General features: G+C 43.4%; 1 protein-coding gene across 1 annotated transcript in view; it reads right to left on the bottom strand.

Annotated features, from left to right (window-relative positions):
* The window catches only part of CLMP (CXADR like membrane protein), a 98,938-nt gene that overhangs the window by 22,863 nt on the left and 63,275 nt on the right, over positions 1–12,800 (bottom strand). The window contains exon 2 of the mRNA XM_059414952.1: positions 2,339–2,496. Within this exon, the coding sequence (XP_059270935.1) occupies positions 2,339–2,496 (158 nt within the window). The remainder of the gene's footprint in view (positions 1–2,338; positions 2,497–12,800) is intronic.

Here is a 12,800-nt window from a genome sequence, read left to right as displayed (position 1 = left end):
CCAAGCTTCTTCCAGCAATGGGGCCTTGGCACAACTGATTCTGTCTGGAATAGTTTTCTTCCCACATTCTCCTTATCTCCTACATAACACAGACTCTAATTTCAAATTATTTATGAAGGTAGCACAGCTGGCAGTTAACAGCCCAGGTGCTGATAACAACAGTGCCTCATTTCTAATGGCACAATGAGTGACCTTAAGTCCTTTTCTCACTTTGTGTGTTGTGTCTGGGCACACGCTGTATGGGGTTCCTTATTTATAAAATGAGACCACTAATCCTAGTTATTCATCCTCCTGGGTTAAGTTAAATGAGATACTACTATGTGCTAAATAGACTGCAACCCAGAGCATAGCTTAATGTTTAAGGGCTCTCTACTTAAAAAAATTTTTTTTGGTGTTTTTTTCTTTTTCTTTCGTTCTTTCTTTTTTTTTTTAATTACTGAATGGCTTGGCACTGTAAGCTCCAGGGAGAGGGGGACTTTGCCATCTTTTCCACTATTGTGTCCCAGTGCCTAGCTCGGTGTATATTATTTGCTAAATAAATCCACGTGCTCTGAATGACCAAATAAATCCCGATCCTTACTTTGGAGCATTAATTGGAGACAAGTAGGGAACTGTGGCTGCTTAAAGCCATATCAGTGGCCTGCTTTAATCAGCAATGAACTTCTAAGCCTTATATTTACCTGGCTACACAAAACAGCAACTCTCTTTTTCCTTTAGTTTAAATGAAAGCACTTGGGTCAAAGTTAGACGAGTGGAGGCATTCTTCTTAAATTTCTGTAAGAGGAACATAGCTCTTATTTACTTGATTCAGAACAGAGAGTATCATATCTACAATTGACTGAGAATCTGCTGGAATAAAAACGCTCAGTTTAAGGTGACCTTGCCCTACAGAGAACAGAGTCTTAGGATGATGTACTGAGAACTAGATGACACCAGTATCAAAATGACAAAGTGATGTTGGAGCTGAAATCCAACAATGATCCTGGATTTTATTTTAGTGAAAACTTTAAACTTCTTCCAGCACAAGCCATCATTTGAAATCAGAGGTATAGACAGAGAAGAAAGGACAATCTTTCACTTTTTAGTAGGGTGAGAGGTAAAGTTCTGAAAAGGAAGGAAAGTCTAAAGTCAGTTTCCCTGGCTTATTTTATGTGATTTTTTTAAAAATCGCAAAACTTTCCACCTAAATTTTTGTTTTCCTTTTTTCTTTTTTCTTTTTTTTTTTTTTAAAGATTTTATTTATTTATTTGGCAGACAGAGATCACAAGTAGGCAGAGGGGCAGGCAGAGAGAGAGGAGGAAGCAGGCTCCCTGCTGAGCAGAGAGCCTGATACGGGGCCTGATCCCAGGATCCTGAGTTCATGACTTGAGCCGAAGGCAGAGGCTTAACCCACTGAGCCACCCAGGCGCCCCCCTAAAGTTGGTTTTCTTTTTAGATTTTTTTTTTTTTTAAGCAATCTCTACACCCAACGTGGGGCTTGAACTCATAACCCTGAGGTCAAGAGTTGCATGCTCCACCAGCTAAACCAGCCAGACACCCCTCAACCAAAAGCTTTTTAAAAAGTAACTCAGTTGGGTAAATGGAATGAGAAGAGTTATGCTAGAAAACCCTGCTTGAGGAAGGCTGAATACAGCCAAGGCAGACAGGATAATACAGTAGTTACTCACTTCTCTCTCTCAACAGAGACCAGTCCCGTGGATCATTGGGAGCAAAGGGCTACAAGTTCTGTTCACACCGCCCGAAAGCTCATAGGCACCAAAGGACCTCCCCATCCTGAGCACACAAGACCCAGGGCCAGCCCCTTCATTTTCCAACTCCAGAACCAGTATCAATTCTTTTGCTGACCGATCGCATATGTGTTAAACATTTTCAGTCATGCCCTGCATTGTATGTTGTTTGTTACATTACATAATCTCAGAGCTTGAAAGTCATGACTTTGTGCAGAACTTCAACATAGGCAGGTGGTAATAGTTTCAGAGGAGAAAGGGGAGCAGGCTTCCTAGTATAGATCTGGGGTCTGGCCACTAGACTAGGGAACCCAGCTAATGCATCTTAGCTCCCTTCTTAGGAAAAGACACTGACAGTGGAGATTCCTTCCCTGGGCAAATGATAGGTGGCTTGCTTGCTTGCCTCAAGAACCCAGAACTTCTTATCTTTAAGACCCAAGTACCTTTCCTTATTGATAATTTTTATCTCTAGAGTCTTCCAATGATAAGCCAGATGAAAGAGCTATTCTAGCCCTTTCCTCCAACAGAAAACCAGAGGACTGAGGAAAGACAGCTGTGGGAGGATGAGTGGGCACGGGGATGGGGGGCCCTCTGGCCAACTGTACCCTTACCACTTTTTGGTTCCCTTCATTGTCGGTGAGCAGCCATTCGATATCCAGGGTGTCTTTTTCTGGAAGCCCCAGCTGATGGTGACAGGGCAAAGTGACCTTCTCTTCTGCCACTCGCTTGATCTCAGTGTGAGTCCCCAAGGTTCCAACATAGGAGGAAACTGGAAGAGGAGAGCGTCCAATGAGTCATGCAGAAATGCATAGCAATGTGTGGGAAGCAAATATTACAACTAATAATTATGGAGTGTTCCTGTGGGCAAGGGCCAAATCAAGGTGTGGGAAGAATCCCGGACTAGAGGTACCAGAAGTCCCGCAATCTCCCACTGGCTCCTCCTTTAACTGAATTCATCATTAGCTTCTGGATTCTCCTGCATTATACTCTTAGCGATCCGTACTCGTCCTCTTTCCTACCTTCTTGGTTTTTATGAATGATGAAATAAATCACTCAGGTCAACAACTTTGTTTTTGAACTTTCTCTCCTTTACCAGCAGAGGCTTGCAAAAGGGTAGAAACCAAAGGAAAGGCAGGGGTTGGCAACCTTCCCAGAACAGGCTCCAGATATCACTGGGCCCCTTGAGCCACCGTTAGAGACAGGCTGCCCCCACAGGCCGACAGGTAAGTGCAGCAGGCCTCAGAAAACGAGTGGAATCTTTTTTTATTTTTTATTTTTTTAAAGATTTTATTTATTTATTCGACACAGAGAGAGATCACAAGTAGGCAGAGCAGCAGGCAGAGAGAGAGGGGGAAGCAGGCTCCCTGCTGAGCAGAGAGCCCGATGCAGGGCTTGATCCCAGGACCCTGATATCATGACCTAAGCTGAAGGCAGAGGCTTCACCCACAGAGCACCCAGGCACCCCATGAGTGGAATCTTATAGGCAGTTCCTGCTTCCGTTAGAGACCTCATTCTCTGCCCCTCCAAGTTCTATCTTCCAGTCTCTATAGTCTCATCCCAGGTGGCTTCAAAATACAAAGGAACCCTTCCTGTCCAAAGTGAAATCCCAAGTTACCACATTGGGATCCTGTCCCTCCATGCATCCAGTATCCCCTTGGCCAACAGGATTTCTGTTCCACTTTTGGCTTTCTTTACCCCTAATTTTCATCCTGTTCCAGGAATAGTGTCCGCCAGCAACTCTAGGCTCTAAGTTTGCTCACCTTCTCTCCTTCCTGTTCATTTCAGACCCTGTGGACTCTTAAATCCACAGTGTTAGAGAACGTCACCGGGATGCTAGGTATCACGTGTCGGGCATGAAGGCGAGCTCCAAGATCCTCCTTTGCCTCCTTGCACACAACAAAGGAGCTCAGCGTGAAACCCATTCACAATGCTCCTATGCGAGGTTCACAAGGTCACAGAATCACCTCCAAGCTGGGACAGCCCCAGGTGCCAGGGTTTCTGGTGAAGTCCCCTCTCCTGGGGAGCACTCATTCTGCCTCTTGGGAGCACTGAAGATCAAGAATCGAGGCTCATAGAAGCACATAAGCTACCTTTCTTATGCCCTGTTCATTGCCCAAGATATCAGCGATCAATCTGTGGGAAGGAAAAGGGCCTGAACGGAGGAAGAAGGAAGCAGGGGCCGTAGCTCCCTCTACCCAGTAGGCAGACTGGGTTGCTATGGCAGGGCTGGGCCCTCAGAGGCACCCGCCCGCCCCGCCAGCAGAAGCAGCAGGCGGATTCCCAAGCTCCAGGGCAGAGAAAGGAGACCACAGAAATCTATGGGGCCTAAGAAACGGCCTTCAGAACCAACAGGATAAGCCCCTCATAGGGTTTTCCTGACATTCCTAATAAGGTTTCTGCTATTTCTGCTTAAAACTTGAAACTGCAAGGGGAGTGGCCAGTTAGGGAGTAGTTGTGTGGTTTGGTTGTACACCAATGACTCAACCTGATGAAGAAAGTGTGATTTTCCAAATCTACAGATGAAGCACGAAGAAGAGTTTAGCAATTTGTTCAAGATCACGCAGCTAGGAAAGGACAGATCAGGGGCTCAAGCCCAGATGTGTCTCACTGCAAAGCTCCTACTGCAACAGCCGTGCTTGGCCTATGTGTTAGGTGGCTTCCTGGACACGTGGTTCTCCCATTAGCCTGCAAGCTCCTTGAGATCAGGTACCAACTGACCACAACCTTCCCAAAGCGCTCAGCTCAGGACCCCTCACTCTGCAGGTGCTCAATAAACAATTGTTGGATTGACTTGAATTCAACCCATGGACTCATCTCACCTGGGAGCAGACTGAGGCCCAGAGGTCAAGGAGTTGCCCTGAAGTCCTACAGCTCCTTTAAGGCATAACCCATATAAAACCTATCCTCCCTGAGGCCCCATTAAGCAGCTATAGAACGGCAAGGAGATTAGCCAGTGTGCATCACACTAAGCTAAATGTGGAAGAAGGAGCTCTGGCTTCTACCCCTGCCCACTTGGCCCTGGATACAATGATCAAATGAAACCAACATCCCATGCCCCTGGTGAAGCTGGAGAACCAAGGACCAATTTAGTGCATATAGTAGGCACTATACCTTAAATAAATAAATAAATAAATGCGAAGAAACAGCTATGAAAGTTGCCAATTTGAGCCACTAGAGGGAATCAAAGGCTCAGGTTTGGTTGATGTCCCAAAAGGAAAGGAACGCGGTGGGGGGGTGGCGTGCTTTGCCAGTCTTTGGAGTTCTATTTATACCACAGCCAGAACTAAATACAGCCCTGCAGGGAGGGGGCTGCCCAGGGAATACAAATGACTCTACCACGGCAGGGAAACTCAAGATCAGAGGGCATGCATCTCTAGTCTTCCCTGAACTTCAGCGGCCCAGACTTCGGGGCGGGGGGGGGGGGCTCACTGGGATCCCTGTGAATTTCTCAAATTTTTTCTTTTGTGCATTCCCCCCGACACACACACACACCTGTGTTCTGTAGCCTAAGCAGACGGGGGTTGGGCTCTGTATGGAATTCTCAGGCCTGGGGAAGCCTGGGCGGCTCAGTTGGTTGAGTCTGCCTTTGGCTCAGGTCAGGAATCCAGAGTTCAGGGATTGAGTCCACATTTGACTCCTCGCTCAGTGGGGACCCTGCTTCTCCCTCTGCCCGCCGCTCCCCCTTCTGTGCTCTCCCTCTCTCTAACAAATGAATAAATTAAATCTTTTTTAAAAAAGATTTTATTTATTTATTTGACAGACAGAGATCACAAGTAGGCAGAGAGGCAGGCAGAGAGAGGGGGGAAGCAGGCTCCCTCCTGAGCAGAGAGCCCGATGGGGGGCCCAATTCCAGGACCCTGAGTTCATGACCTGAGCTGAAGGCAGAGGTTTAACCCACTGAGCTACCCAGGCGCCCCTGAATAAATAAAATCTTAAAAAAAAAAAGAATTCTCGGGTTTGGCAGTGGATAAGCACATATCTCCACTGCCTGGTGGGTGAGTGGGAAGAGCTAGCTCAAGGCTCCCAGGCATTGAAGAGTTCATCTTTATTAAGAAAGACTGTAAGAGATCATCAGAATTTAACTTAGGAGGAAACTACAGCCCAGAGAATTGAAATGTTAAACAGAACTGCAAATAGGGAAATAGAGCCGATCCTCAAACAATGCAGGGGTTGGGCACTGGCGCCCCCTGCAGTCCAAAATCCACATATAACTTTTGACTCCAAAACTTGACTAGGAGCCTACTGTGGACAGGAAACTTTACTAATAACATAAACAGGCAATTAACACATATTCCGTATGCTATGCGCACTGTGTACTGTATTCTTACAATAAACTCAGCTAGAGAAAAGAAAATATTAAAAAAATCATAGGGAAGACACATGTACAGTACACATGTACAGTACTGTACTGTAAGTAATCCACATGTAAGTGCATCCACACAATTCAAGGGTCTCCCCTGGGTGTCTAGGATGCGTCCTGCACTTGACGGTGGCGGGGGAGGCGCTGGGAGGTACCAGTGGTACAAACATTCTCTGTGTGCTCATGTAAGATTTAGTCCTGGAAGCCTCCAGCTTTCCCTAAGGGAAGGCTTCTAATACAACTCGGGCACTTAACACAGGCCCTTTGGGAGCCTAAGCTTGGGAGAATTACCCTCCCTGAGCTTTACCATTCTCATCTGCAAAATGGGAATTGAAGGAAACACTAAGGCACCCAGCACAGTGCCAGTACATAGGAGTTTCCCTGCTAAAATGTCAGTACCCTCTCTCTGCTTTTCTCTACTACAAGAAGGGTCATTTTATTTTCTCAGATGATGGCTGCCTAGATTCGGCTAAGATGAGTTCAAGATTTTGTTCTCTAAAAGACATTTACATTTATTAAAGATTTTCATGAGCCTGTAAGACTTTTAAAGGGATGGGCAGGGGTAACTTTTTGGTTTTCATTATGTATACTTTTTATGTAACTGAGGGAAGTAAGACATAATTAGAAGATGAAGCCATTGAGAAGAGACTAGTACATTTTATTTATTTATTTTTAAAAGATTTTATTTTTAAATTTATTTTTTAAGATTTTATTTATTAATTGGATACAGAGAGAGGGAGAGCATAGACAGGGGGAGCCGGAGAAGGAGTAGCAGACTCCCCACTGAGCAGGGAGCTCAATGCAGGGCTTGATCCCCAAACCCTGGGATCATGACCTGAGCTGAAGGCAGATGCTGAACCAACTGAGACACCCAGGTGTCCCTGTTGTTAGCCTTTCTAACAGTCCTGCCTGATAGGAGAATGAGCAGGAACAGTTAGTGAACTTTCCATTACTGGAGTCATTCAGGCATGGGATATGTCAGGAGCTGTAAAAGCCATTCTTACATGTGGATGATGAATCAATATTTAAAGTTCTTTCTAATTATAATATTGTATGAAATATTAACTGATAATATTAATATTCAAGGCACTGTCCTCGTTGAATGGGATGCAAAATATAAGACACAAATGTATACTGGGGCACCTGGTGGCTCAGTGGGTTAAAGCCTCTGCCTTCGGCTCAGGTCATGGTCCCAGAGTTCTGGGGTCGAGCCCCATGTTGGGCTCTTTGCTTGGTGGGGAGCCTGCTTCCCTCTGTCTCTCTGCCTACTTGTGATCTCTGTCTGTCAAGCAAATAGACGAAATCTTAAAAAAAAAAAAAAAAGACACAAATGTATACTATTACCTGTCAATGTGTTTTGTCACCATCAATCAGCTCTTACACAGTTGATATAAACGATCTCATTCTGTTTCATTGTTAACATTGTTTTTAAAGATTGTTGAAGTGTTTTTTTTTCATTTTTTATTCTATTTATTTTTCTTTTTAAAAGATTTTATTTATTTATTTGACACACTGAGAGAGAAATCACAAGTAGGCAGAGAGAGAGGGGGATGCAGGCTCTCCGCTGAGCAAAGAACCTAATGTGGGACTTGATCCCAGGACCCCAAGACCACGACCCAAGCGAAGGCAGAGGCTTAACCCACTGAGCCACCCAGGCATCCTGTTGGAGTGTTTTTTAAAAGAAGTGAAGGGAACTGACCCAAGCTATTACTGAACTTCTTTCTTATCTATGGATGTTTTAATCCACAAGGGGGCAGAATTTACTTAGAGAGGATTAGCTGTGCCTCATCTTTAATGCAGTTCTATTAGTAAGGATTATTATTGACAAAGAATTATAGATGACCTTGGATTTAAGCTTGATAAGCACTTTGTTGCCATTTGTGATTATATACTAAATTTCAAACAACCCACATTTAATTTTCAAGGGCAACAGAAATCAGGAAAACACATACTTGAGAGGAACTTTTTACCAAGGCAACAGAAATATACACTATTTTAATAGCTTCAGTTCACTGTTTTCACTTTGTCCAACTGAAATGGATGTTTACTCTGTGGCCAAAAACCTTATCTTAATTGCAGAATTTTTTATGAAACAAAGCAATTAAGTGCTGTGAAGACTTGTTTTAGTAGGCAGTCAGTAAGAAAGACAAAGGGAAGGAACAAAAATCCATCACAGATGGCTTAGAAGGACTGAGGAATCAGCACAAGAACCTTCCAGGTCCTTTCAGTCTTGACATTTAGTCTTGGTTCTAGGCCAGTCACTTACAGAATTACAAAATCCTGGGATGTTCCGGTTATATCTACAATCACAATCTCAAGCTTGGGAAAGCCTATAGAAGGTCCTTGTCTTGCCTTTTGAACAGTTTCATATTTAAAACTCATCTGCTGAAACATATCAAATAGTTCCTATTCTCTTTTATCATTGAGAATCTGAAATCACAGCAATGCTGTTCCAAGATATTTAGACTTCTGCTAGTATCAAATATTGTATTATTTTATATCATGAGATATTTAGGGATACCAACTTCTGTATCACAGGATAATCAGGGATATGGTCTTCCATAGAATGTCTTTAATCAAACACCTGTCTTCAATACTTCAGATTCTGGGTGCCACAAAAAGGAACAGTGACAAAATCGTTTGCACTCACAGGGGAGTAACTAGGAGTGCTCTTTTGTTCAATGAGTATGAGGGGCATTCCTGCTACCATACTAGGAGCTGCTGGAAACAATGATCAATAACATTGTCGTTTGTCTATGAAGAGATCACAGTAACAGAGAAACAAATAGCATTCAACAAGCCCAGTTTAAGGCAGCATGCGATCAAGATCAATGTGAGGGTCAGGGAGCCTTAAGGGAATTCAGAAGAGGAAGATCACCAAGGTGGTCAGGAATGGCTTCCTAGAAGAGGAAGTATGTCACCAGGGCCTTGAAAAACAGATTGGAATTTGAGCAGTGATAAATGAGGGGGTGGAACTCCAAAGATTAGAAATGGCAGCCTGACTGCTTAGGAAACAAGTTTCTAGACAGACTTTAGTACTTGACAGATTGGAACATCACCTTGGACCCTTGGTCTTGACAAGTTCCCAAAGAATGGTCAGTAATGTGACATGAACGGATGCAAGCTGTGTCACAGCCCTACAGTCCGGGAGCTGACTATGTAACAGTAATGTTTTACCCTGATATCTCCAGTAATAATTGTCAGGGAGAGGATACTGATGTGGTCCAGAGGGATTAATCACCCCGCTACTCAGAAATACACCAGTTATCCCGCAGATTTCTGTTCTCAGGAATGTGCAGGCTCATTTTTCATACATGTGTTCATGTTCACGTAGGCAGGAAAACACACACATACCTGTGCAGAGAACCTACGAGCATGCCAGTGTCCAGACACAAATCAGACAAGAATGTGTGCCTTTGATTCCGAGGCGCTGAGAACCAGTTCCCTCACTAACCTATTTCATTGACATGTCTATATATAGCCTCTGTCTCATTCCAAATGCTAAGTCTCTTTCTAAATCTAAATGTTTTATTACCTTTGGCAGGGAGATTTGAACAGAGTGAGGAAATTAAAAATAGACACAGACTTACTACTGAAAGTGCAATGGTCAGTTTTTAGGGATTCATGGCAATGGAGAACTGAGATCATGCTGATAAAAACCCACTGATGAATTAAAGCACCAGTTCAGGCTTTACCTATCCCATCTACCTTCCTATAAAACTAGGAACAAAGAGAAGTTGACCTTCAAATAGAAGATCTCTTTCTCTCTCCATCACTTCCTCTACTTACAACTGTCATATAGATTTAAAAATGCTTTAACAATTCCCTAATTTTTTGGTAATCACAACATCTCTAAGAGTAGGTTGACGGCATAAGAGAGCCGAGCCATAATACCTCGAAAATGAATAAAGTAAAAATTTCATTCAAAATGGAGTTGGGGGGACACCTGGGTGGCTCAGTCTGTTAAGCGTCTGCCTTCTGCTCAGGTCATGATCCCAGGGTCCTGGGGTCGAGTACTACATTGGGTTCCTTGCTCGGTGGGGAGCCTGCTTCACCCTCTGCCTGCTGTTCCTCCTGCTTGTGCCTTCTTTCTCTCTGACAAACAAATAAATAAAATCTTTTTAAAAAAAAAATGGATTTGAGAAGTTCTAGTGGACATGCTTACACACTTACCACTCCTCGAAGCTTATTTTACCTACCCCAACAGGAAGAAGGAAGTTTTTCTCTTGGCCCAGCAACAACCCAGCCAATGAGAATCACCGCAACTCAGCCAATGGGAAGTCGCTGCGACCTGGAATGCTTGCTCTTGTGTGGGACTTTCCTTTCAAACAGCACCTCCTAACTCCCTTCTTTCCTCTATAAATGAACACTCCTCACCTTGGTCTGTGGACATATCTGTGGTTTGACATGGTTTGCATGTCCCAAATTGTGATTCCTCTGCTATTCCTGAATAAACACATTGTGCTGATAAACTAAATGGTTATTTTATTTTTTAAAGGTTTTCTTTATTTGAGAGAGAGCACACACACAAGAAGGGGAGAGGAACAGAGGCAGAGGGAGAAAGTAGACTCTCCTCTGAGCAGGGAGCCTGATGTGGGGCTCAATCCCGGGACCCTGGGATCATGACCTGATGTCTTGCCAAAGGCAGACATGTAATGACTGAGCCACCCAGGCACACCCTGGCCATTTTATTTTTACACGTCACAAAACAAAAAGAATCAAGGAAGCTGTATCTTCTATTCACAGGGAAATCACTTCCTATATGAGAAAAATGATAGATAATACACATTTGCCATCCAATATATTTTAGAACTCCTCTATGGAACCATTTATTGACAATAGCTAACAATTTCTGAATGCCTGTTATGTGCAAAGTATTGTGGTACTTCATTTATATTCATTCCGCCCCCCCCCCCCACCCTGGCCTTTTTAAAAGTAGGCTCCACACTTAGCATGGAGCCCAACCCAGGGCTTGAACTCACAACTCTGAGATCAAGACCTGAGCTGAGATCAAGAGTTGCATGCTTGGGATGCCTGGGTGGCTCAGTCAGTTAACGTCTACCTTTGGCGCAGATCATGATCCCAGGGCCCTGGGATCGGGCTCCTTGCTTGGCGGAGAGTCTACTTCTCCCTCTGCCCAACACTCCCCCTGCTTGTGCTCTCTCTTTCTATCTTTCTATCTCACTCTTTGACCAAAAAAACAAAAAAAGCTTGCACACTTAACTGACTGCTGGGCCACCGGGTGCCCCCATATTGATTTCCATTTTTAATCTTCTCAACAATCCTGTAAAGTAAGCACTATTATAACCCTCTTTCTACAGATAAGACACTGAGACACAAAGAAATTAATTTGCCCAAGATCACCAAATTAGTAAGGAGTGGTGCCACGGTTCAAATCTAGGCATTTCAACTCTAACATCCATATCCTTAATGGCATATCATACTGTATCCCAGTACATATATTTAACAGAAATTTCATTGATCTAGTGTTATGCTAGGATTCTTGTAATTTCCCTCAGAGCTTCTCTACTCTTGGTCATATATAGAAATGCTTCTCAATCTTTCTTTACTTATGCTCCCATTTTTTGCATATAAATAAACTCACACTCTTCTTATTTGGAACATACTAAATACTATGACTGAGCAATTACATTTTTTATAAAGATTTTATTTATTTATTTGACAGAGAGATCACAAGTAGGCAGGGAGGCAGGCAGAGAGAGAGGAGGAAGCAGGCTCCCTCCGGAGTAGACAGCCTGATGTGGGGCTCCATCCCAGGACTCTGAGATCATGACCTGAGCTGAAGGCAGAGGCCCAACCCACTGAGCCACCCAGGTGCCCCGAGCAATGGCATTTTTGAGCATGCTTTTAAAAAACCTACATGTGAATATAATGCTGATCAAAAGAAGGTACACAAAAGAGTACACACTATATGATTCTATTTATATAAGTTACAAAAACAAAAAAAAATTAATCTATGTTTTTGGAATTCCAGAGAGTGGTTACTCTCAGAGGAAGAGAAAACGAGTAGAAGGGAACATGGGGAGGCTTCTAACATGCTGGCTATGTTTTATATCTTGATTTGGGTGCCTGTTTGGACATGTTCATTTTGTGAAATTCATCAAGCTGTACACTTGCGATTGTGTACTTTATATATATATATATATATATATATATATATATATATTTTTTTTTTTTTTTTTTTTTACTAATTATCTATTGGTGCATAACAAACTGTTCCAAAAACTTAGGAGCTCAAAACCACCAAATAGCTTATCTCAGAGTTTCTATGAGTCAGGAGTCCAAGCACAGCTCAGCTGGGTAGCTCTGGCACAGGGTCTCTCAGAAGGTGGAATTAAACTGTTGAATGGGGCTGTGGTCTGATCTGAAGTCTCAACTGAGGTACAAAGAATCCACTTGTGAGTTTACAAAGTGGTTGTTAGCATGTCTCAGTCACCACATGGTCCTCTACACAGGGATGCATCATCACAGGAAAACTGGCTTCCCTCAGGGTGAGTGAAGCAAGAGGGAGCATAAGAATGTGCCTAAAATGGAAACTCAGAGGAGACATCTGTTGCCATATTCTATTTGTTATAAGCAATCACGTAATTCCAGCCCACATTCATGGAGAGGGGTCTACAAGGAGGAATCATTAAGGACAATCTCAGGCTGCCTATCCCATTTTTAAAAAGCTTTAAAAATTACACAATAAC

The sequence above is a fragment of the Mustela nigripes genome, chromosome 1 (genome assembly GCF_022355385.1).
Source record: "Mustela nigripes isolate SB6536 chromosome 1, MUSNIG.SB6536, whole genome shotgun sequence".
In the NCBI taxonomy this organism is placed as follows: Eukaryota; Metazoa; Chordata; class Mammalia; order Carnivora; family Mustelidae; genus Mustela; species Mustela nigripes.
Note: the sequence above shows the minus strand (reverse complement) of the source record. Positions and strands in the feature narration are given on the sequence as shown.